The 23688-nt window shown below is 57.5% G+C and overlaps 8 protein-coding genes across 8 annotated transcripts; 2 read left to right on the plus strand and 6 right to left on the minus strand.

Annotated features, from left to right (window-relative positions):
• On the plus strand, positions 1-3283 carry J3D65DRAFT_449760 (chaperonin Cpn60/TCP-1 family). Its single transcript, XM_066796336.1, has 10 exons — positions 1-195; positions 294-311; positions 379-427; positions 487-580; positions 632-715; positions 764-1702; positions 1749-1886; positions 1937-2117; positions 2419-2507; positions 3123-3283. The coding sequence occupies exons 1-10, from the start codon at positions 186-188 to the stop codon at positions 3165-3167; spliced, it is 1647 nt and encodes a 548-aa protein (XP_066654056.1). The 5' UTR covers positions 1-185; the 3' UTR covers positions 3168-3283.
• On the minus strand, positions 3284-3962 carry J3D65DRAFT_449752 (uncharacterized protein). Its single transcript, XM_066796335.1, has one exon. It carries the CDS (start codon positions 3901-3903, stop codon positions 3400-3402), a length of 504 nt encoding a protein of 167 aa, XP_066654057.1. The 5' UTR covers positions 3904-3962; the 3' UTR covers positions 3284-3399.
• A 1302-nt stretch (positions 3963-5264) lies between these two features.
• On the minus strand, positions 5265-6562 carry J3D65DRAFT_450191 (uncharacterized protein). Its single transcript, XM_066796340.1, has one exon. The coding sequence runs from the start codon at positions 6283-6285 to the stop codon at positions 5527-5529; it is 759 nt and encodes a 252-aa protein (XP_066654058.1). The 5' UTR covers positions 6286-6562; the 3' UTR covers positions 5265-5526.
• Positions 6563-7740: 1178 nt separating this feature from the next.
• On the plus strand, positions 7741-8698 carry J3D65DRAFT_630901 (uncharacterized protein). Its single transcript, XM_066800868.1, has one exon. The coding sequence runs from the start codon at positions 7973-7975 to the stop codon at positions 8549-8551; it is 579 nt and encodes a 192-aa protein (XP_066654059.1). The 5' UTR covers positions 7741-7972; the 3' UTR covers positions 8552-8698.
• Positions 8604-12050, minus strand: J3D65DRAFT_450002 (uncharacterized protein). Its single transcript, XM_066796339.1, has 10 exons — positions 10263-12050; positions 10118-10205; positions 9943-10055; positions 9770-9817; positions 9636-9667; positions 9463-9551; positions 9363-9398; positions 9203-9256; positions 8926-8933; positions 8604-8869 (listed from the first exon to the last, which is right to left on the minus strand). Exons 1-10 carry the CDS (start codon positions 11578-11580, stop codon positions 8745-8747), a joined length of 1911 nt encoding a protein of 636 aa, XP_066654060.1. The 5' UTR covers positions 11581-12050; the 3' UTR covers positions 8604-8744.
• Positions 12051-14669: 2619 nt separating this feature from the next.
• Positions 14670-16489, minus strand: J3D65DRAFT_555528 (uncharacterized protein; the record flags this gene model as incomplete). Its single annotated transcript, XM_066797232.1, has 2 exons — positions 14670-16333; positions 16390-16489. The coding sequence occupies 2 exons, from the start codon at positions 16487-16489 to the stop codon at positions 14670-14672; spliced, it is 1764 nt and encodes a 587-aa protein (XP_066654061.1).
• Positions 16490-20151: 3662 nt separating this feature from the next.
• J3D65DRAFT_450344 (uncharacterized protein) lies at positions 20152-20927 on the minus strand. Its single transcript, XM_066796341.1, has one exon. It carries the CDS (start codon positions 20694-20696, stop codon positions 20208-20210), a length of 489 nt encoding a protein of 162 aa, XP_066654062.1. The 5' UTR covers positions 20697-20927; the 3' UTR covers positions 20152-20207.
• A 2017-nt stretch (positions 20928-22944) lies between these two features.
• J3D65DRAFT_604725 (uncharacterized protein) lies at positions 22945-23562 on the minus strand (the record flags this gene model as incomplete). Its single annotated transcript, XM_066798294.1, has 1 exon — positions 22945-23562. One exon carries the CDS (start codon positions 23560-23562, stop codon positions 22945-22947), a length of 618 nt encoding a protein of 205 aa, XP_066654063.1.
• Positions 23563-23688: the final 126 nt, after the last annotated feature.

Below are 23688 nucleotides of genomic sequence, written 5' to 3' on the forward strand. Positions count from 1 at the left end.
CGCGGGCGCTGGACCCGACTGCACGTCTCCCGCCAGATTTTCCACTTGTTCCGCAGCAACCCCCAGTCAACCCCTTACCCTTTCTCTGTCCGAGCGCTTTTACACATTGCGACACCTTCTCGACGCGTCTAAAGCTCCGGACACTGCGATTTTTTTGTTGACTGTCTCGGGCGACTCACGGCAAGATGGCGATGCGTACGTAAACTTGAGCTTCCCCATGCACACCGCCAACCCCTGCAAGCCAGCTTGCAAACATTCGTGGAAAAGCTCCAACTGACGATTCGGAAATGCAGAGCTGGACATGTCCAACGGTAAACGCAGCTCAACCCTTCTCGCGAGGCGCTCCTACTCCCGACGGTAGCTAATACCAGCACACAGCCCAGGTGATGAAGGACGAGTCTGGGAGACCGTTCATCATTGTCAGAGAGTATGTGTCACCAGCCCAGAAGCGGCGCTCCACTCGAGCAAGCGGTAACAAAAATACAGCCAGGGCAAGAAGAAGAGACAACACGGCACGGACGCGGTCAAGTCGCACATTCTCGCAGCCAGGACGGTTGCAAACATTGTCAAGACTTCGCTGGTAGGGCAATACAGACGTCGAATCGTGACCGTTTTGCTGATTGGAGAATAGGGCCCACGAGGCTTGGACAAGATTCTGATTTCCCCTGACGGAGACATTACGGTCACCAACGATGGCGCTACCATTTTGTCGCAGGTACAGAGGACCACAGCTAGGGACGAGCAGCTCTGACGGAAAACGCAGATGGAAATCACCAACCACGTCGCAAAACTCTTGGTCGAACTCTCCAAATCTCAGGATGACGAAATAGGAGACGGCACGACCGGCGTCGTTGTCCTCGCCGGTGCGCTGCTCGAGCAGGCCTTGGATCTGATCGACAAGGGAATTCACCCCATCAGAATAGCAGACGGCTACGATGCTGCCTGTGAGGTCGCCGTGGCCGAGCTCGACAAGATTAGCGACGAAATCACCTTTTCCCGTGACAACACCGAGAACCTCTTCAAGGTGGCCAAGACGAGCTTGGGCAGCAAGATTGTGTCCAAGGCCCACGACAAGTTTGCCCAAATGGCCGTCGATGCTGTTCTTTCCGTTGCGGACCTGGAGCGCAAGGACGTCGATTTCGAACTCATCAAGGTCGATACCAAGGTCGGCGGCGCGCTCGAAGACTCGGCCCTCGTCAAGGGCGTCGTCATCGACAAGGACTTTTCGCACCCCCAGATGCCCTCAGAGGTCCGCGATGCAAAGATTGCGATCCTCACCTGCGCCTTCGAGCCCCCCAAGCCCAAGACCAAGCACAAATTGGACATTACCAACGTCGAGGAGTTTAAGCGCCTGCAAAAGTACGAGTCGGAAAAGTTCACCGAGATGATTGAGAGCATCAAGGCTACGGGCGCCAACCTTGCCATTTGTCAGTGGGGTTTTGACGACGAGGCCAACCACATGCTTCTCACCAACGACCTGCCTGCTGTCAGGTGGGTCGGTGGTCCCGAGATTGAGCTGATTGCCATTGCCACCAACGGCCGGATAGTCCCGCGATTCGAAGACTTGAGCGCCGCCAAGCTTGGTACTGCTGGCGTCGTCAGGGAGATGACCTTTGGCACAACAAGAGACAAGATGCTTGTGATTGAGGAATGCGCCAACACGAGGGCAGTCACGGCTTTCTTGAGAGGAAGCAACAAGATGGTAGGATGAAAAGCTCAGTTGGACTATTAATGCTGACACGGCCTAGATTATTGATGAGGCCAAGCGGTCCCTCCACGACGCTCTGTGCGTCGTCCGCAACCTTGTCACGGACAACCGCGTCGTCTACGGCGGTGGTGCAGCTGAGATCGCTTGCTCTCTGGCTGTCGAAGATGCCGCTGTCAAGGTAGGATTTCATCCAATCCGCATCAATTGTCGGAGCTGACCTCGAGACAGAGCCCTGGCCTTGAGCAATATGCCATGCGCGCCTTTGCCGACGCGCTTGACTCTGTCCCCATGGCCCTCGCAGAGAACTCGGGCCTGAGCCCCATCGAAACCCTTGCGTCCATCAAGTCTAGACAGGTCAAGGAGTCCAACTCCCGGTTAGGTGTTGACTGCATGCAGTCTGGCAGCAATGGTAAGCAATCCTGCGCTTCCGCCTTGCGCCACTCAGATATACCCATGTCCACCTTTGGTTCCTTGCTTGTACTCGCCTGCGCTCCCTGCTCCTGCATTCTCTGCAGCCACTGCTGCCAGCTCTTTTGCGGCTGCATGGGGCTTGCAGCGTGGCGCCCCGACATTACACACCGAGGGCACACAGAGTCCAGGCCCGCGTTGTACATGCAGCGGCTCGCACCTTCTTTCGACACCACAACCTTTTTGCAAATTGGTCACTTTTACACAGACTCGAATTTGCAAGGCTGACGATTTGAGTGTAGATATGCGCGAGCACTTTGTCATCGACCCCCTGATTTCCAAGAGACAGCAGCTCCTGCTCGCTACGCAGCTGTGCCGCATGGTCCTCAAGGTACGTCAGCTTTTTTTCAGTCACATGCGATCCTTACCAAATCCCCTGCCTATCGTTGCGCGATGCTCTGCACCATCATCATCATCACCATCATCAGCCTGCAGGCGTCCAGCCACGGCGGAAGATCCGACGTCCAACGTCCCGTTCCGTCACCCACGCGACGGTCACACAGGATGCATACCCCCCTCACAACGAATCGAATCGCCAATCACCACCCCCTCCCCTGCAGCCACGCCGGAGCCCCGAATCTTCCATCACGCGGAAACATTCGCTCGCTGCAAAACCCTGCTTTTCTCCTTGCCTTGCTCCGCATAACCTTCCCTCGCCTCGAGCTCCCTCCCTGCCACTTTTCTATTCCCACACCCCTTGGTCAGGGCAATTGCCGAATGCCGTTGAATCCCCGCAAACGGCCATTCAGGTCGCGCCCGGAAAGCAGCATCCCCGCGTCCCCGCTGGTCCGCTGGTGGCGCCAGGGGTCTGGGGTAGATTTCCTATTCGCAGATGAGATTTGGGGATGCGCAGCCTCACCGCTCTTTTTTTTTCTCATTTGTTTTATGAATTTTCATCTGCAACGGGGGAAAAGGCTAACATTGTGGCGCTCTTTGCTTGCTCTAGGTCAACAACGTCATCATCGCCGGTTCGGACGAGAACGAATTTTGAGCTGAGCCGAGCCCCTTGTAGGCGCAGCCGGCGTGCACGCATTGCATGCAGCAAGCAGGGGAAGGAGGAGGAGGTGGTGGTGGTGGACGAATAGCAGCAGCAGGGGAATATCAACGTGTTCTGGCTCTTCTTTGTCGTGGCCTCTATTTTGGCATCACACATGAAAGCAGATAAGCAGCGAGTCTGCTTGCATTGGTTGGCGTCGTTTTGTGTCATAGTGGTAGCCCGTCAATCAGCAAAAAGACAATAATCTAGCACGAGCAACAAAAAAGGAGCATGGATGAATCTCTGTGGTTGGACATGGCTGATGGCGCCGGTGGCTGCTTTTGCTGCTACTATGGGGAGTGATTATGAAGGTGGTGGGTGAGCTGCTGGCTGGCTGGCTGGAGCTGGGATTGCGTATACAAGGTAAGATGTTGTGCATGCATGCATGTTTACATCGATGCTTGGGCGATTGGGTAGGTGGTGTGGAGGCAATAAGGCAGGTATGTAGGTAGACGGGTACATGGGAAAAAAAAAAAAAAAAAAAGAACAGCGATTGAAAACAACATTTGCGGGTTTGTAGAGCGATTGACCGAGTGTGTATAAAGACATGGCGAACAATGCAAGACGCTTGGATGCTGCGTTCATTTGGGGAGGAGTATAAACTAGAAGCACCATGCTGGTGGCTTGCTTGTTTTGGCACCGCTGTATGATGTAGATGGAGAAAGAGAGAGAGGCGGTTTCTGCGTCCCATCTCCAGTGGTTCTTGACCGGTGCAGGTGTTGCGTCACGGCAGGTTGGCTGCATAGCGTGTATGTACGTGCATGTGCGTGGGTGGGGGGGGGGGGGTCGGGCGGTCAGTCAGTCAAGTCAGTCAGCTGGCGTTTGTGGTGTTGAGGAGGGGGTAAGGCAAGTGAGTGAATGAACGATGGCAGGAGGCATTGGCCAATCTACCCGCCTGTCTGCTGCCGTGCATCCACCGCAAGTGTGGAGGGCCGCGGCGGCCAAGCCCTGCATCTGTGTCGGTGTGGGGTGCTGTGTTGTGCTGTGTTGTCCAGACCAAGAAGTGCGTGAAGGAAACACACACGCTGGCTGCACACACACGGACAGCCCGTCGGGTGGTCGGTCGATCAGTCAGCCAGCCACACAGTGCGGGGAGCGTTCGTTCGTCGGTGTCCTCGTTGCTGTGTTGCACACGCACAGCATGACCTCCTTAGTCATCCGATCGATCAGTCAGTCAGTAAACTAACTGGTGGGTCAGACTCTCTCCGCGGATGTGTGTCTTGTGCTGTGCCGAAGTCGCCAATGCACTTCAGACAGCGCGGAAAAGACGCGTAAGGGTTGGTGAACGAGGTGGAAAGGGAGGGGGCGCAGGCGGTCGGTTGTGGTTTAGTATTGCTGTCTATCAAATTGCATTTATACAGACTACAGTACCAAATTCTGAAAGGAAAGGAAGGTAAAGGAGATAGACGGCGCCAAACGACGCTGCGCTCTCAGTTTCTTCTTTCATTCCCACTCAGCTGTTGACGCAGAACTGTTGACTGTTTTAGCAGATTACTGCATTTTGCACATGCTGATCAAGCCCAGACCAAAATCTAGGAATGGAAGAAGGCACTCTTGAAATTCTTGACGAAATACACACATGTGGTAGATGCAGGCAGACCACCACACCAGAGCCCCAGTCGCTTACCCACCCACTTGCTTACCGGCCTGTGTGACGCGAGGTTGGTCTCCTTGTCTGTCTGCCCGTGGCCGCAGCCGCAGCGTCTTTCTACATGGCTGGCCATCACCGATGCGTGCGGGCGGTCAGGAGAGAAGACGTCATCCATGACATTAACGTAGTCAACAACCATCTTCACTACGACTGATGGCAGAGGCCGAAAAAGGCAGGAGCGAGAGGTAGAATAGCTACCTACCTAGTCGAACACCGTTTCGCCGTGAGGGAAACCGTTGTCAGCTACAGTGGTGAAGACACGTTGCTCTCTTGCTGTGAGCAGAGGAGAAGCGAGGGAGGAGGTCGAAAGAAAGCTAGGTAGCAGACTACCTCAGTCACGCCGGCAAGCGCAGGGGCCGTCAAGAAAAGAAGATGAGGGCATAGTATGTTCTCAATCAAACAACGCCCTACGTACAGTACCGTACCGGAAATGCTTTTCTTTTGTCCGCCGGTGCCTCTTCCCTTTTCCCCTGACCACCTCAACTCCGACCGATGCCATCGCCATCGCCGTCCGTCGCACCTCAAGCCTCAGACCTGTCTCTCACTTCTTCTCCTTCTCCTTTTCCTTCTCTTTACCCTTACCTTTCCCCGCCGCACCACCACTACCGCCCAAACTGCGCTTAAACGCCTTGGAGAACTTGCGCGGATCTAAGAGGCATTCGGTTAGCGGGAGCGCGCGGCCAAAGTGAAAGGAAAGGAAGAGTAGTGGTGAGAGCATATGAGTATGAAAGAGAGAGCGCATGAGAGAGAAAAAGCGCACGCCAAACGATGAAAGACGAAAACGGAAACGAGCACGAGCACGAGCACGAGAGCGCCGCGAAGAAAGGAAGGAAGCGAGATGATACAACGCAATGCAGCGCGCCGCGGCAAGCACATGTTCTCGCTTCGTTCCACTCCATCGCGTCCCACATCGCTTCGTCTCAGCGCGTCTCGAATCGAGTCGAGTCGCGTCGTGTCGACAGACATGCTCGCCGTCGCCGCCTGTCTGCAGACAGACAGACAGGCAGATAGGCAGGTAGGCAAGCACAAGAGCCAGCACGCTCGACACGTGAAAGCCTCAGCCGCAGAACGAACGAACGGTGCGAAACGACGACGACGACGACGAGACGAGACGACCACTCGCGACAACGCCCAATGAGCAGCGTGCAGGGAGCAGGGTGCGAGACGCGGGACGGGAGTGCGTGTAGGGTTGACTAAGCGGGAGGCTGGTGCGCGCGTAGCCTCCGCAGCAGCAGCCACAGAAAGAAGTGCGGTGAAGCAAAACGAGAAAACATGCGTGCCCGCGCCCACGAAAGCGCCCACGACTAGACCTCCGCGCATTGGCGACCAGCTGGACGTGGTGCCAAAGGCGCGAGAGAAGGGCGGAAAAATAAGACGTGTTTGAAGAAGCGGAGTGAGGCGTGGGCGCCTGGTTTGTGGCATGTGCAAAGGGAGAGCGGCAGAGGGGGTTAGGAGACTAGAACAAAGCAAAGCAACAGACAGACGACAGACGAGCAGCTGATGCGCAAGCTAGCGCGACGGATGGCGGTGGCGCATGATTCCCTTTGGCGGCCGGCCGGGGAAGCACAATGGTGCAGCCGGCCGGCATGAGAAACAAGACGGGGGGGGTAAAAGAAAGGGAAAGAAAGGGCGAAAAGGAAAAAAAGGGGTAGACAAACGGAGATGACAAAACGAACGAACGAGCATGAAACCAACGAGGGCGGGCAACGAAAGAGAGGAAGAGAATGAGACTTGCCTTTTCTGCTCATCTTGATCGGATCTCTGGTACCTTCAGACCACAAAACATCCAAGTGTCAGCCATCATCGCGGGAGGGAGGGCGAAAGCAAAAAAAAACCCCCCCAAGAACAACAAATATAAAGCAAAAAAAGAAACGACAAATTTCCCCCCGTGGGCGGACGCGGTGGCAAAGGCAATTCCAGTAATCACTGCCGACGGCGTGAATCAGGCGAGGTGGTGCAGATGATGATATTTGTTGATGTCGGCGAGGAAAAAGCAGCGTTGCCGAAAACCGCGACGGCGGCAGCAGCCTGCTGCCTTCATCACCACCCACGCGGCATGGTGTTTGGACACCACGGGCGGACGGACGGACACCACGGTACCGCACACGCACATGGCTGGCTCTCTGCCGAGAACTGGGGCAGACAGGCAGAAGCAAGCTCGTCACGAGCGCAAGGAAGCGAGCAGGCGCGACAAGAATGCTCCGAAGACGACCTGAAGAAGAAGCGCAAACCATCCGAACCCAACCCCACCCGCCAACCGGCGGCCAGACATCAAAGGCCGACGACGACGACGACGGGTTGAGTGACCGAGAGCGAGAGTGAAACAGATGACTGACGAGCCACGGCGCGCGCACGCACCCACATGACCGCTTCTGCGGCAGCGCCAAGAGGCAAAGCAAACGAAAGCCAGCCGGCCAGCCAGATGCAGGGCGCGCGTGCTTGCGTGGTGTGGTGATGAACGGCGATGGAGGAGGTGAAGGTGGCCGCCCGCCCGCCTGCCCGTCCGTCCGCTACAGTAGGTACCAGCAGGCAGACGAGAAAGAGCCAGAATGCTGCTGTGCTGCAACCTGTGGGCACACCTGGTCTGCACAGTACCAGCCATCCGGAAAGGTAGGTACCTAGGTACCGTCGTGAAGCAACAACCGGCGCAGCAGCGCCTCCGCAGCCAAAGCGGTAAGCGGGGGAGGGCGGGCCCGGGGGCGCGGGAAAAAGAAAAGAAGGACGACAGCCACACCAGCGAAACGAGCGGGCGGCATCCCGGAAGCAGAGACCTGACCTGAGCATGGACGAGGGAGAGCAAAGGAATAGCCAAAAGTGGCAGGCGACAGGCGGGCGGAACGCGGCGAACGACTGACCCCAGAGACCGGGGGGCGGGAAGCCACGATTCCCCAGACGCGTCCGTCGTCTCTTTGGGTTTGGGTTTTTGGCTGGATTTGGTTGCGGGCAGCGAACCAACCAACCAACCCACCGCACAGCTGCGCTCTGCTCGACGCAGAGTCTTTGCTCTCCGAGACTTGGGTTAGACCTTCGACACCCAGCGCGGGGCAGCGCACGTGGCCCGCGAGCCTGTTCAGCACCCGGCGAGGAATAAAAGCTTGCTTGCTTTCCCATGCCCTGCCCTGACCTGGTCTGGCACCTGGCTTCGGCACGTTGCGCGGATGCTGCCACCTCGGCTCACTGTCGCCCGGGGGCCAATCAAACAGGGCCAGAAACAAAGCTCCCGAGGGCCCGCTGTAGGTGGTGGCTGGATGATTCAGAAAAAGAAGAGTGTGTGCGCTGCGTCCGTATGATCGTCCGTGGGGATTGTTGCTGCAAACAGGCTGCGCCCCGCAAAAGTGTGTCCGGCCGTCTCGAAACAATATGGGGTGGTCATCCGCGTGAAGGCAGGCCTGGACAAAGAAGTGCCGAAGCGAAGAAAAAAGGTTGTTCTGGAAGCAGCTGCTCCATTGGCGACGCTTCTGGCAGCAGGCGACCCCGCAAGTGCGACACGAGGCACCAAGACCGTCGTCGGTCTTTGTCTGCGTCGTTATTCGCAAGAGGTCTGCTGGTGCGCAAAACCCTAGATCGGCGCTTGTCCATGTCGACGACACAAGCAGTCATGCCGGAAGCGGGGAGGGTACGTATCCGGGAAATTCTAGCGCCCTCTGCGTCGTCGTCGTCGTCGTCGATGCGTCCGGTCGCACGGTGATTGGGCGCGAGAGGGGCAGCAAAAGTCGTCCACGACGACTACATCGACGCTAGCGCCAGATGGTCATGGTGCCGCGCGGCAGCTGGCAGGGATATCCCGCGGTAGGGCGGGAATAAGGCGATGGCGGTCAAAGGAGAGAGAAGCCACATTTGCCGTCCAGAAGGGGAAGCCGAGCGCGCCACGGGGTTCAAGTTTAGAAGCGAAGAAATGAGAAATACGTACCTTTACCACCCTCCCAGAAGCCACCGCCCTTCTTGCCGACGAGCATGGCGTGGCAGATACCGCAATCTTCCGGTCGAAAGTTTTGCTCGCGCGAGCCTTTTGGAGGAAATTGATTAGACGTGGGGGCGGCTAGGAGATGATTCTCAACTTACAATGTCCACTGCGAGAAAGCAAGCAAAGTCAGCAAAACGCAAAAGCAATGATCGACAAGACTTGGAATAGGGCTGCAGATGAGTGACGCTTGGCAACGGAACAGGCGAAAAAAGGAAAGACGTGGGCGGCAATAATGCGGGGGATGGGGGGGTCGGGGTAGCTAAACTGGGGAAACTCGGCCAGCCGTATGACGTCTTCTCGGCCACTGTGGGGGCATCCAGCTTCCAACCCGCCGCCTCGGGCCTCAGGACTCTACAACAAACAGCCAGCACTTACCATATCATGCGATTCGCGTGTTCATTGGGATGGCCTGCTTCTGCGTCGTGGCATCTGCCCAAGACAGGTCAGTCAGCCACAGCACTTGACCACCGCACCATCAAACGGCTGCCCGTCGAGGGCGCAAGCGCGTTTTGGGTCAGGGGGCGGAATGCAATACCTGTCGCATGGGTAGACCCGATTGCAGCACGAGAACCTAGACCACCAATGAGCACTCCGTCGCCAGCCAACTCGCAAACAACAGCAACACCAAGACGTACCGGAACCACCTAAGGCTCTTTGAATAGTGCGAGCACCGCCCGCGCCTCGGCAGCTCTTGTCCAACGACGATTCCGAGATTCTCTTTGGCCTGGACACGCGCGAAATAGTCAACATGTGAGCCAATCGAGCGCGCGCGCGCACCCCTCTGTCCAGGGAGGGGCCTGCGACAAACCTTTTTGCGAGGGAGAGGTCGGGCAGCGCGACCTGTGTGATCACATTGTCAACATCAGTAAGGGTGCACCTCGCAGCAAATAGGCTCGCCGGGCGCCCTTCCGCCCAGGCGGCCCCGGCTCGTTTCCGACGTACCTGTCGATGCGCTAACCAGCAAGAACTTTACTTCTGGAATCCGAAATCCTGTCGACGCGGTTAGGTTTCCGTTCCTTGCAAGAAGATATTGACGACAGCGACGGTCGTGGTTTCCCCTTTTTCCGTGCAACGTGATCCGATGATGTAGGTGGACGTCGGGTGGTGGCACATACCCATTTTCTTGTGGCACGCCCTGCATATTGCCATTGCATTTTCGCCCCGGACTGACGCGACCCCCGGACTGGGGTACTGCGTCGAGCAGCCCGAGCACGTCGGGACGAAGTTGCTGTTTGGGCGCCACCAACATCAGCTGGCAGCCGCCATCGGCTATTCCGTACGTCGGCTTACCTGGTGAGCAGGTCGACTGGCGTGCAGCCGTCGAGATCAAGGTGCCCGGCGCGGACTGAATTGGCGTGCATCATGTCCATGCGGTAGCCTTGCTTCTGTCAGTCGCATGACCACATGTAAAATTGAGCTCGGCCCTGAGCAATACCTATACTGAGAACATTGGCGCATTTCTCGCAAGACTCTGTCCGTACGTCCGTATTGTTAGGCTTGAGGTTGACAAAGTCGCGCATGTCCTTGCATCGTGTACACTTGACTGTAAGGCACAAATTGACCAGCTCCAGCAGCTCGATGCCAGAGAGTTCTAGATGCGGAAAGGACAAAGCAATGCCCCTCTCGGGACCGGCTGCAGGCGAACTCTCGGCTCGCGGCCCCTCTACTGCATCCTCGTCTTGGCTGCTTTCTTCTTCAGAGTCATCTGCATACGAATCGTCAGAGTCTTCGTCGTCGTCGTCCTCGGCGTTGCTCGGGTGCCACTCTGGAGGCCTCGGGATGGTGACAATGTGACCCTTTTGGTCGTCGCTGTTAGCACTGCCAGCGATCGGCTGCGCCGTAGCAGAGCCAGCGGCGGGCTTGGTCGCAGCCGAGCTTGCTTGCGCTGTTCCTAGTAGTCCTACCATCTGATCAGCGACTGCAGCGACGGTAGCCTCTTCGGGCTTGCGAGGGGCCTCGCGCGCCATCGTGTGCATGTTTGCCGACAGGTAGTTGATGTGATTCATCAAGGTCCACTCGGGCACTTGGCTGACCCTCTCCTCAAAGGCACGCTCCAGGGGCGAAGCGTCCCTTTCCTCGATACCCTGCAGTTGCACGCGACAAGGCTGCAGCGGATAGGCTTCAGGAACCGTTAGCTCCACCGTCTTGACTGCCTGCAGCGGCAAAGGCAAGTCGGCCCTTTTGCGTGGCTCGACGGGCAGCATGAAGAGTCCATCGGCCAGCTTGGTGAATTGGGGCAGCCTTTGCAGACGGGCCTCTAGCTGGCGTAGCTCTTGCTCGCGCCTGGCCCTGGCCGCGGCTCTCTGCTCGGCGCTGTATGCGGGCTCAGCTGGCTTCGCTGGCAACGCCGAATGTGCTAGCATTTCTGGTGGTGGAGCATCCCTTATGACCACCTCAGGCGGCGAGGGAGCCGCCGTGGGGGCATGAGGATTCTCCTTGGCTGCAGCATTGGGGACGATCTTGATAGAAAACATCTCTGCGGGCTGGGCTGTCAGGAGCGTCTCGAGCCTCTTGTCTAATGCATTCATGGCTGCCAGGAGCGTGAGGTTCGCTTTGCCGGCGGCCAGCACGGCATCGAAGCCTCGCTCGACGTTGATCTGGAAACCACGGTCCATCTCACTGTTGGTGACCCTCAGCCGGGGCGGCGCAGCCCCACCACCGCTTGGATAAGACGCGGGGACGACGAGCGCGCATTGGAGAGCATCAATATCAAATGGAAAATCTGGATCCGAAGGTTTCATGCCAAAGTCCATGACAGTCGAGCCATTCGCTTCCTGACGTTCCTTGGGAGCGAATCTGCGGCGGATTTGCGAAAGCTGAAACTCGCGAGGTTGCTCAGCTTGCGCCCTGGGCGTGGGTCGCTGCACCACGCGCGAGCTATCCACCGTCACGGCGGGAGGAGCGTATTGTTGCTTTGGCGCTCGCGGTCCCGAGGGCGGATTGTTGCCGCGCTCCGACTCGGTCGCCACAGAAGAACCTGAAGGCTGGTGGCTTGCATGCTGATGCTGCTGCCGGGATCTGGGTGCGGCAGCGGCAGCGGCAGCAGCGTCGTGGGCAAAAGGACAATCGTCACCGGCACGGCAGCCTAAAACAATTGGAAAAAAAGAATCTTCATTAGCGAAACTGCTGTCTTCAAGGATTGGCAGGTCTGGTGACTGCAAAAAAAAAAAAAAAAAAAAGAAGAAGAAGAAGAAAAAGTTTGAATAAAGAAATCAGGGATCGGGGAGGTTGCCTGGGCATGGCGAGGGGACCCCACGCAGGGCCGCGCAAACCAGGCAATCGACGAGGGGCAGGAGGGTAGCTTGACATGTCGCGAGCTCCCACGTGCTCACCGGACGACTGGGGGAGAGACAATCAGGAAAAGGGTTTTGCCTGGGCCCAATGAGTCCCCATCGTTTCCAAGGGGGTTGCTCACGGGATACATGAAAATGCAACCGAATGCAACGAGAAGACAAAGATGGAGGCAAGCCATACCAGATTTAGAGGCGTAAAAGCGACATGCCCTTTTCTTGGACGCCCCTCCTCCTCGCCGTGACGCAGCAGGCGGGTGGTGTCGATGGGTTCCCGTTGGAAGCTCTGCGCTGTCATTGATGTCGGCCATTTGCGCTGAAGCAGCAGAAAGATGCAGCGGTTGTGAAGCTCAGATGACCCTCCAAGCCCCGGGGTGCAGGCAGGCAGGCAGCGAGCGGCTAGATTGATGCGTTGGCAGCTACCACCTGGTAGCTTTTGGTTATCGCCGTTGGTTGTAGGTAGGTAAGCTGGGTGGGCGGGCGGATGCGTGACGGGTGATCCGCGATGGTCGTGATAGGAGAGATTGATTTGCGTGGTGGTGGTGTTGTGTTGGTGGTTGTCGTCGTCGTCGAGGATGATCGCCGGGCAATCGTCGTCGTTTGCGCCGTCAGCTGGGGCCGCACGACTTGCAAAAATCAACCTCTCAATCAAGGAATGCAGGCATGACACGCTCTCGAGGCCGTCATCGTGGTTTTAACTGCGACCTTGATTCACCGTCGCGTAAGGCTGTAGACCGAACGGGCCATGACGCTGCACCAGACCCGTCTGAGCAGGCTCATTCATCATGACGCATCGCGCCAATCTACGTGTGTAGTTACACACTACCGATCATGTACAGCAGCACCTTTGCCAACGAAAAAGCTACCCCCACTTCACCAATGAGTACTGTAGATTGTATATACGTATCATCATGAGCAACAACAATGCCCCCGCCTGCCATACCTGCCATAAAGAGGTCTACCTACCCATCCAGTCCTAGCACGCGCACAGATGGGCAGACGCGGCGGCGGGCACGCAAAGTCCATCCATTCGACGTGATCGACCACCCCGAGAGAAACACGGACCAAGCCGCGCGCGCATCACCAAAAAGCGACGAAGAAATTTTTCCCCTGCCCCTGCGCCCTCTCATGTATTTCGTAATTCAGGAGGAGCAGCAGGAGGGGTACGTACTGTCGTTAATGCACAAGCAGCGGCGGTAGTAGTAGTAGCAACAGCAGCCAGGCAAATAATTAACAAACAACGTCCCCTTACCCCGTTCCCGTCCGCGTCCCCGGCTGTCTGTCTGTCCCCACCACCGGAAGAAGCCGCCATAATGCTGAGCCAGACGAACGAACAGACAGATAGACGGGCCGCGCTCTGCTACATGATGCTATGCTATGCCATGCCGACCAAGTTGTTGACATCATCATCATCGATGATGCAGTTATACAAGTGAGTGGACACGGGGGAAAATTGGTGGAGTAGGTATAGGATACTGTTCTCTTGTTATGTGGATGAGGATAAGGCATCAACTCTTCTTCTTCGCCTCAACTACTACTACTACTCCTACCACTTTTCCCTCCTTCCCTCTCCTTCGCTCTTTCGTCTCATCACATCCCGATTCCCGTATCCTCCCGCTCTTCTCCGGGACTCCACTCCACTCCCAGGAGGTTAAAAAAAAAAAGAGAGAAAAAAGAACAGACATTATAAAAAAAGTCTTCAAGCTTCAAATGCACTCTCAAAAACGTAATGGTTTTCCCACTTCCCCTCTCTCTCCATGATACGTACAAGTACAGTAGTAGTGGTAAAAGTAGTAGGTAGTGTAGTAGTAGTCTCCATCATCCACCGCCTCCAGTCCGTATAATGTTACAAACGACAGGGCTGCCCGCCTGGCTAGGCTGGGCTGGCTAGCTGGCTGGCTTGGTTCCAAAACGGCCGCCGCCCCCGCCCCGCCAGCCCACCTGCCCACCTGCCTCCCGGTATGCTCCGATCTGGCATGTGAAACTACTGGCTGCTCCCGTCCTCTCTCTCTCGTTCTTTCACTTGCTTGACCCCCACTCCACCCCACTCCATTCCCCTGAGCATCCTCGCTCGCGTCCACATGCCCGCGCATGCATGCGAGCGAGCCATTTTTTTCTTCGTCGTCCGCTCTTTGTCGGCTGGCTGGCTTGCGCCTTTGTGGCCCCCGACAAAAGGGTACTCACGCCCGCCATCCACAATGAAATAAAATCAAAGAGCGAGAGAGAGGGAAGAAAGTTTGAAGAGAGAGAGAGAGAAAAAAAAAAAAAGAAAAAAAATTCGTGAGCCTCGTGCTGAAGAACAAGTGCAACATGGTATCCCGGAAATTTTCAGCACAGAGAAACTTCACCCCCTTTCCCGTTCCAACCCCGCGGAGTGCCCTCTCCCAAACAAAAACACCGCGCGGGAGAGCAAAAAACCCATTAAAACACTTAAAATCAATCAAAAAGAGTCGCCAGACACCGCCACGCTATGTTTGTGAGAAATGCAATCAAGTGTCCTCTGCAGACCACAGGGACGCGTCCGTCTGTCCACATGACAAGTCGTAATGAAGCTACCATCCACGTTCGTGATATTCTTGCAGGCCGCTGTCAAAGTAATTCGTCGTCCAGGAGTTGTTGCCCTTTGCAGCGGGGTTTTCCTTGAGTGTCGGAAGAGGCGCTGGTTGAGGCTCACCCGGGTAATGCTTCAGGTTCTTCACATCGGTCGACGTATGTCTCCGCTTGAGAACGGCATTGTTGGTGGAATTCTTTTGCTGGCGTTCCCACAACAAGTGTTTCCTCAGCGACTCGGTCAGCTCGGTGGTGAGCATGTTTCGCCTAGTCGTCCGAGGAGACAATGCTGGTTGTGCAGCATGAGTGTTGGAGGTAGTCATGATGATGGGTTTCGACCGTGGAATGTTGTTGTTGTTGTTGTTGTTGTTGTTGTTTGTTTCGGGAGCGGGTTCGTATCGGAGAGTGTTGGTGGTGGGAGAGGCAGCAATGGACGGGCCGTTGGGCGAAGTATTTTTGGATCGTCTCAGCGCAGGAGTCGATTGCGAGGCGGCGTTTTGTAATGCTTGGGCCCGGTCGCCCTCGTGCATCAGGGTAGTGAGAAGGGAGCGACGCGAAGTCAGGTTCGGTTTGGAGTCGACTCGTTGGAACGACACCTTTTCTTCGACGCTAGCCGGTCCACTGTCCGTCTCCGAATCCTCCCACTGATCCTCGTCGTCGTCCTCGATGGCACTCTCCGACACCTCTTCGTCGCTATCACTTTCAAACACGTCTTCGTTTTCGTATGCCTTGGCAAGTGCTCTTGACGAGGTCATTTGTTCAAACGAGGGCTGTTTCCGTGCAATGGGCTTCCTCAGGCCGTCGGAGAGCGAACTGCGAGCATTGGTTCGTATTTGGGCCATTTGCATGTGAGTCTCAAGGGAGGAGTCCCCTCCCTCGTCCGAGGAGCCGCCAAGCGTGAACATGGCTCCCTTTTTCTTTTGCACAGGGGCGGGCTGCGTATTTTGAGGGGCGACCTTTAGGGTGGGAATGGGTTGCGGGTGTGGCTGCAAGTTGGTCTTGGAGCGATAGGAAGACGAAACGCGACCAGGCGAGAAGCCGCGGACGACGCTATGGGAACTGCAGTCTGTCGAAGTGCTAGTGTCAGAACCAACAACGGGAGGACTGAGTTTTGAAAGATCGCTGTCGACGGCGGTGGCCACGGTCGAGGTCGACGACTCCGGGACCATCTGCGGCTGGGCGGTGGAACGCGGCGTTGTGTCCTCGGCGCGAGGCTCTTCCTTTTCACACAAGGATGGCATCTGCTGCACGGGCGGAGGCATGGGAAGTGGCGACAAGGGTTCCAGTTCCTTCTTCTCTTTGATTGAAATGACTAGGCTTTCAAGGTCAATGGGAGTTATGTGCTTTTCGGTCCCTCGGTTGCGGCTTTCGGTGGAGTCGAGTCTCCGAATCTGAGGGCGTGCCGAGGAGGTGGTCTGGAGGGTTGCTATGCTGTTGACACGGTCGTCCGACACGTCGGATTCGAGGCTGGAAGAGAGGGCAGGCACAGACATTGAGCCCGAATCGGAGCCCTTGCGGGTGAAGGACCAGGAGGGAGTGTCGAAGAGGGAGGGCGAGGGGGTGGGGTGGTCGGGAGCGCAGCAAAAGGTCTCGCGGTTCCAAAGACGCCAGCTGAGGTTTTCGAGACGCTTGCCTTCATCCAAGGAGTCGGAGCATTTGGCAAAGACTGCGAAGGTCAGGGTCAGCGGGGTGGAGACGGATGGAACCGAAGGGGTGGCTCACTCGACCAGAGACCAAACAATTGCTCAGGCGAGCGCGTGTCGACGGTGTGGATGGCAGCCGACTCGACCTGCAGTATGGGGACCTGCGACTTGAAGGGCATGGTGACGGCTCGCGACTTGTCGGCCGTCGCGATGGGGGAGGACGTTGGCGGAGCGATGAGGATTGGCGACGTGTATCCGGGGGATTGTCGTTGTGGAAAGTGTGGAGAAGGGTTAGGTGTGGATTGGAATAAGGGATTGCAAAGGGCGAGTTTTGACAAGCAAAGGGCTGTTTCCGATTGCGTCAAGGCTCTTGTTGATCGGCAGGGCCGAGTTGGGGTCGGATGGGATTGAATGCAGGCGTTCGCGCTGCGCTCATAAGTAATGGTGCATGCCCTTGAGCGTGGCAGAAGCGGAGGGTGAGACACGGTGTCGCGGTGGTTTGCGGGAAGTGGAGTGGTGGTGGTGGTGGTGGTGGTGGGTAGAGAAGTAGAGTAGGTGAGGTGGGAGTTGGAGGGTGAGTGTGAGTGGCGGCCTTGCAGCGGGCGGGCGGCGAGGGCGAGGGGGGGGTGGCAGAGCCAGAGCCAGGTGGGTGCCAATGCCTGCCGGGTAGGTACGAGGAGGGCGAGGGCGAGGGCGAGGTGAGGTGAGGGCGCAGCGCAGCGCAGGGCAGGGCAGCACGGCGGAAGCGGGCGACGTGGAGTGGACTGGATTGAAGTCGGAGACGGACGTGGACGCGGGCGGCGGGAGGCGGGTGAGAAAGCTGGGGTGTTGGCTGGGTTTTGTCGTTCATAAGAGGGCGAGGATCAGTGCCTTTTGTCTGTCTGACAAGTCAACGGCACACGCGCATGGACGGCTGTCTTCACTGGCCTGGCCTGCGAGGGCTTGGGCTCTGGCTTGGGCTTGGGGGGAGGGAGGTGGGCAGGCATGGGCATGGGCATGGGCATGGGCATAGGCACTACCTTAGGCAGGGCAGGGTACGGGGGTGCCGTCCGTGGCATCGAAATCGGCTCCAGGCGCGGGCAACACAACCAACGGATACGGTGGATGCAAGTCACACGCCCTGCCGCATCCGACCACCCACGACCTGCCTGACCTGAGCGAGAGAGATGGCAGTGCCACGCGCGACAGCTGGCCACGGCATGAGCGAGGTGTTGATGGAATTATTCACCTGGCAGCCGGAGTCCCGTCGCCTTCACTTCACGTGTACTGTACCGTACGGTAGCGAGCTTCTGCCGGCGGAGCTCGCCTGCTTCACGGTCTAGCCTCTGCTGCTCTCCACTCTTCTCTCTGCGGCGCCTTTCCGGCCACGATGATTCAAGACTGCGGCTGACCCCAACTCCAAAGGACTTGTGTCCGTATGCCGCCCCGGTTTTCCTGCTTCACCGGTGGCCATTGCAACAGTCTCTTCTCTTGACGGCTGGAGGTGCCTGAGCCTGAGCCTGAGCCTGAGCCTGAGCTTCGCTTCGCCACGCCATGCCACGCCACGCCACGCCACGGGGCTCAGCCACAGCCGAATCACATGCCACGAGGAATTTTCTGATTCTCTCCTCAACCCACACGCCCGCGACGAGTCAAAACAGCTACCCGCCGTGACGTCGCCGCTGTTTTGCTCTCGTCATCCCGTCAATCAACTCCAACTCTCGCTATGCGCTGCTCAATTGACAGTCATTTGACGAGTCTCACCGGGTTACGTTAGGCCAGGCCCCGCGTGTGCAACGACCCAGCTGCTTTCAGCGCTGAGGTGCCTGTGCCTCCAAACCCATAGGAACCCAACAGGCAGTAAGCCCAGATGACTGTTTGCAAACCTGCAGTGCCGGTCAAGATACAACCCTGAATACCTCCTGGACGCCCACCTGATCATGGGCCCTGCTTCATACCTACATGTACCTAACTACCTACTGTACCTACCTACCTACCTACCCCACAGAATCCGCCTCTCCGCAACCGACCGACTACTTGCCACGCCGTCGACCCCCCTCCCCATTGCTCTGCTCTGCTCTGCTCTGCCGTTTCCATCCTCGACTCCCTTCACGTGTCGCACATCTCCCACTAACCAACCCCAGCCGGAGGAGCCCGCTCGTGATCCAACAAACGCTCCTCCTTCTCCGCTCTGTCAAACGACCGTCCCTCCATGCGCCCGTTGCATGATTGCACCTGTGCCGCTGCTTGCCTGCCTGCTTGCTTGCTCAATCGCCTCGCTTCATTGCATATCAATCCACCTTCCCCGGAATATTTGCTCCACGTCACATCAGCCTCCCCACGTCGTCGTCCACACTGTCTCGGAGCCTACATGCTTCTTGCTCAAACCGTGACGTGCCCCGGCAAGGGGTTTTTGCCCTCTCCCTCCATCTTCGGCTGCCGTGCAACAAAGGCGGTCAAAGTCAGACAATTACCCTCTCGCCCTCAGCTGGTGCCTGCCAACCTCGGCGTCGAAACGGCGGCGCCTGGGCACCCAACCAACCAGGCTGACATGAGTGCCGTGAATCGCAAAAACTACTGCACACACGGCATCGGGATGACAAACACGGTTTCGTCCCATGTCCGGTGGCCGTCTGATGTTTATCAATGACACGCCCAGCAGGGGGCGAGCCTCGACAGGAGCCCATTCCTTCTCTCGTTGCTTCAGCCGTCCTTTTGGGCCAAGGAAGACCAGTTCCCCGGTGCAACTGGCTAGACAGATACCAGGCACCAGGACAGGGCGGTTTTGGGTTGCTCGCTAGACTCGTTTGGGCCATGGCTGGGGTCGCGTGCATGGCTCCGGCTGATGACATTCCGCCGTCCTGGCCAAGGTGTACCTTTTTTCTTATTTTTTTTTATTTTTCTTTCCTCCAACTGCCGAATCCTCTACACGTTCATATCACGATTCCTGCACTAACCAGCTTCAATCATCATCACCACGGGACCGCGCCGTGCCGCTGCCTGCGTCGCTAATGCGCCCTGCGCTCAATCCGGGTCGAGCTCATATCTTTCCAGGGTACATTCGACCATGTCGAAGCATGTTCCGCTCCATTTGGTACTCGCAGCGTTGGGAGCACTCTACTCGCACTCACGGGGACCATCTCCGTGGTGAAAACAACCTTCACCGTCTTGCGCCACAACACCATGACGCAGTCGGCCACCAAAACAAAACACGACTCCCATTTATCCCGGACCTGTAGGCTGCGTCCCGGGGAACACTTTCCCGTCAACAGGCTTCTGCAAAAACAGCCCCATCTGCACGAGTCTCACTCTCGGCCAATGCGCAAAGGGTCTGACTATGCAACATCCCACGCCGGGCTGGTCATCTGCCTCCGAGCCCTCCTTTTTCTCAACTCCTTCCGCACATCCGCTGCTCCTGCGGTCCAACGACTCGGGTGCACAGTTGTGTACCCCCCCCCCCCCCCCCCCCCCCACCGCGCAGCATACAAGGTCGGAAATTGGAGCGCTTGGAATCTGCGCCGCATTGACGGATGGGGGCCGTGTGTGCTTCCCCTTTGGTCGACGAGTCGACACCGCCAGTTTGCAGTTGAGGGTGCCGGCGAAACTCGACACCATGGCGACGACATTGGACGAGGGGCTGTGAGATGCAATTTCCTCCTGATCGTCGACATGGCTTTCTGCAAAGGGGCCAGAGAAACAAGACATCCAACCGCAGCGCACAGACGGCTTGAGACCCTAGTTTCTTGGGTTCGCGGGGAAATGCACGAGCAACACACACCACCACGGTCAATGCCCTCGTCTGTGTGAGATTTGAATGCTACTTGAGCTGATCCATCCGCCCGTCTGGCTTGACTCGTGTTACCTGCTCGACATGGCAGCTCGACTGACGCTTCTCCGACGTCCAGGTTTCTCCGTCCCTTACGATAATGCAATCGTCGCTATCTCTCCCCATCCCACGCCCGCTGAGATAGATGTACGCGCCACGGCATCGGACTGGTGAGCTTCGTAGCCGAAGCGCCCACGTGCACCACAGCCCCGGCGTTCCGCGCTGTCGGGACCCCAACGAACGGCTCTGGTGTTGGTTCCGCCTCTCCTTGTCGGATCTGGAGCTGGACACTGCGCCAGACGTGTTTGACTTGTCGTAATGATATGCTGACAGTGTGGTGTCCACCAGGGCGTTGATGATGCCCTAGAATATTCTGGATTCGGGCATGCAGAATCGTCACTTGATTTCATTGAGCCCCCTTTGACCGTCGACCGTGGCTGGGATGCCGTTCTCGAATAATGTCCTTCTTGGCAGACTTGACTGCTTAGACAATCAACCGAAACAATAACCCAGACGGACGGCATTTGGCGAGGGCACCAAAGCATCCCTTGCGGCAGTCTGAACACCACACACCACGACATTTCAGCAGCCGTGAAATCGACATGCGTGCGGTGAGGGCGAGGGCATAGGGCTCCTCACGCCGCAGCTGGGTTCATCAGCTGTCAGATCAATGTAGCAATTCCAGCACGGGAGGGGGTGGTCACGGCAGAATCACGACCAATTCCCCGGGTCTCGCACACGATGCACTCGCCGAGATACTGCGAGTGCCGACCAAGAATGGCGACGACCTATTGATGCGTGCAACCAGTGTGTTGTTTTCCTGCTGCTTCGAACTGCTCACGCGCACCACGGCCAGACCGGCATTCCTTGTTCGAGACGGGGAGCTGGCATCGAGTGCAGAGACACGTGCGTGCGACCAACACAGCATCCAGCTGCCGAACGACTCCCAATAATAAACACGACGAGCTTGGGGACTGCCTGCCCCTGGAGACGACCTCCATCGACCAGCGCACACCAAAATAGTAACCCGATCATGCGAGCAAGATGCTTGTCGATTTTTCCCCTCTGAGCCCACGTCGACGCGCATCGTGGACAAACTGCATGTACATGCGGCTTTGCAACGTCAAAAGACAGCCTCGCCGGCAACATTCCGAGTCCAGACCAGCCGTACCGGTTTCACGCCGTACGAAGCGACTTGCGAGCCCGTCTCAGGCGAGTCAGGTGCAGCCGCCTCGCCTCTCAGCTGTCCGGGCGTGCAAAGTCTCAACTGCCAACATTCATCAAAGGAATGTCGCGATACGTCACCGGCCCAAGCCCCGAGTCAGCGGCGGGCAGCCGCGGGGTACTCCAACAACCTGGGGTCAGGCTGGGGTCAACACCAAACAACTCATCATCATCATCATCAGCATCGTCATCTCCGCAATTCAAGCTCCGCATCTCCATGTCGCAGCTCGCACCAGCGCGGCCCTCGTCCCGTCGCTTCGCTACCATCAACGTCATTGCTCCGGCCGACGGCGGCGCACGGTGCCTCCCGTCCGTCCGTCCGGCCAGCACAGCACCTCTTTTCGTCTCGTGATGGCGCAGAAATATTATCCCTCATCAGCGACGTCGAGGCACGTTGTTTGACGGCGAGAATCCGCTTCGGACAGGACGCCCCACTGCACCGCAGTCGCACATGGCGCAAGCGCCAATGACATGACCACGACCCGGGACACAGTCAGCAGCATGCGCGGCGGGCAGCCTAATTGAGCCTCTGCCCATCCCATTGCCCCAGCAATTGCCCAAAGCGGCCATCGTCAGCGCTTGTTTTCGGCCTCTCGATTGCGAGTGTTGTGTCGTCCTTTTCCTTTTTCTTTTCCAAATCGTCATGAGGCGGCTGCTGCTCTCCTGACTAAAGCAGAACGATGTGTGCGTTGCCACGCCGCCGACGGGGCCCCGACGACTGCATCTGCTTCTCACATCAGCCCTACCTACTACTACCCTATATTATCGCGTCTATGATATGAGGCTATCCTTCTTTGGGCCCCAATCTTGGTCCCTGGCTTTGGCGGTCGCGCTCGGTCCACGCTGTCCCTGGCCCAAATCCCCCGCGGCGGTTGTTGCCATTCGCCCCTCTCCACAATTCTCGGAGCCGGGGTGGCACTCTCTGACTCTGCTCCTTGGGGTAGGTAGTTATGGGCATCGGATCTCGCCCGGCGGTCGGGGTCGGGGGCTCATCACTCTGGTGGCTCATGACTTCTCCTTTGACGCCCCCGTCCGTCGTCTGTATCTCTGGCCCACCAGCAGGTCAGGCGCACACGGCGAATCGTACGACTCGACCCGTGGCCCGACGCAAAAAGGACACTCGTCGGTGTACGGACGTACCTTCTACGACACTCATCAGCTGGAGGACGATGCCTCCATGGATTGATTGACGCGCCATCGGAATGCTCGAATCGCACCGTTTTGCTCTCCCTACAGAATCCTGTCTAATGCAGCAATCTCTTCAAACTGATAGTCTCTTGTCCATCTCACCGTTCAATGTAACTTTCAGCTGATTGCATTGTTACGCGCTGCGCAACATTCTGTCATTGTACCTTCTACAACTAACATGTCCAACTCACTGCCTGCAGCGACAAGCTGATTTCATCACGTCAATCGTTTGGCAAAAATGTCTGGGTGGAAAAAGAAAAACTCTATTCATGCTATCTCTGCTACACCACGAATCTAGATGTTCGTTCGGGGCACCTGCAATCTGTGAAAAAACCAGTGAGTGCACTACCTGTAGTAGCAATTTGGCAACAACTCTCCGAACCTGTGACCGACCAGTGGCTCAAGACGACCGCCGACTTACATTGGATTGCAGCCCTCCTGGTCCTTCTCTCCGGTCTTCTGCGGCGCGACACGGTTGGGCAAAATGCGCTCGACGCGCCGCGGCGCACGCGAATCAGCCACGGCCCTCTGCAGAGCCGGCGGCGGGACGTCCACCTTGCGGGTGCCCATGGGCGACACGGCGCGCTCCATGCCGGCCAGCGGGTTGCGGGTGCGCTTGGGGCGGAACGGGTCACTCATGGCGAAGTTGGGGTTGTGCCGGACGGTCCTACCCCAGTACGAGTCCCTGAGCGCGAGGGCGACGCCATCCACGTCCTCCTTGTCGTCGCGGCCCTCGTCCGTCGCGGGCGGGTAGCGCGCCTCGAACAGCGCCAGCTCGCCCGCCTTGATCTTCCAGTTGCTGTACGCGTCGGAGAACTTGTCGTCGGCCGTCGTCGTCGCCATGGCCTGGATCTCCCAGTACTCGACCTCGTCGCGCAGGTGCGCGCGGTGCGCGGCGATGAAGCGCGATTTGACCGCCGCGCCGCCGCCCTTTTGGAGAGCTAGGCGGTGCGTCTCGACTTCCAGGCCGTCGAGCCGCACGCCTATCCACTCGTCGTCGAGTGCGAGGTCGGTTTGCTTGTTGTTATTGGCCATGGTTTTGTTCGCTTCGGTCGAAAGAAAGCGGTGGACTTTTGCTGCTGGAGAAGGACCCAAGGGCTTTTATACTGATTTCGATTGTGGAAACGTTGCCATTGTTCTGGATATGGTGCTGCTGATAGC

This window comes from Phyllosticta citribraziliensis (assembly GCF_038025025.1).
Source record: "Phyllosticta citribraziliensis strain CPC 17464 chromosome Unknown J3D65scaffold_8, whole genome shotgun sequence".
NCBI lineage: Eukaryota > Fungi > Ascomycota > Dothideomycetes > Botryosphaeriales > Phyllostictaceae > Phyllosticta > Phyllosticta citribraziliensis.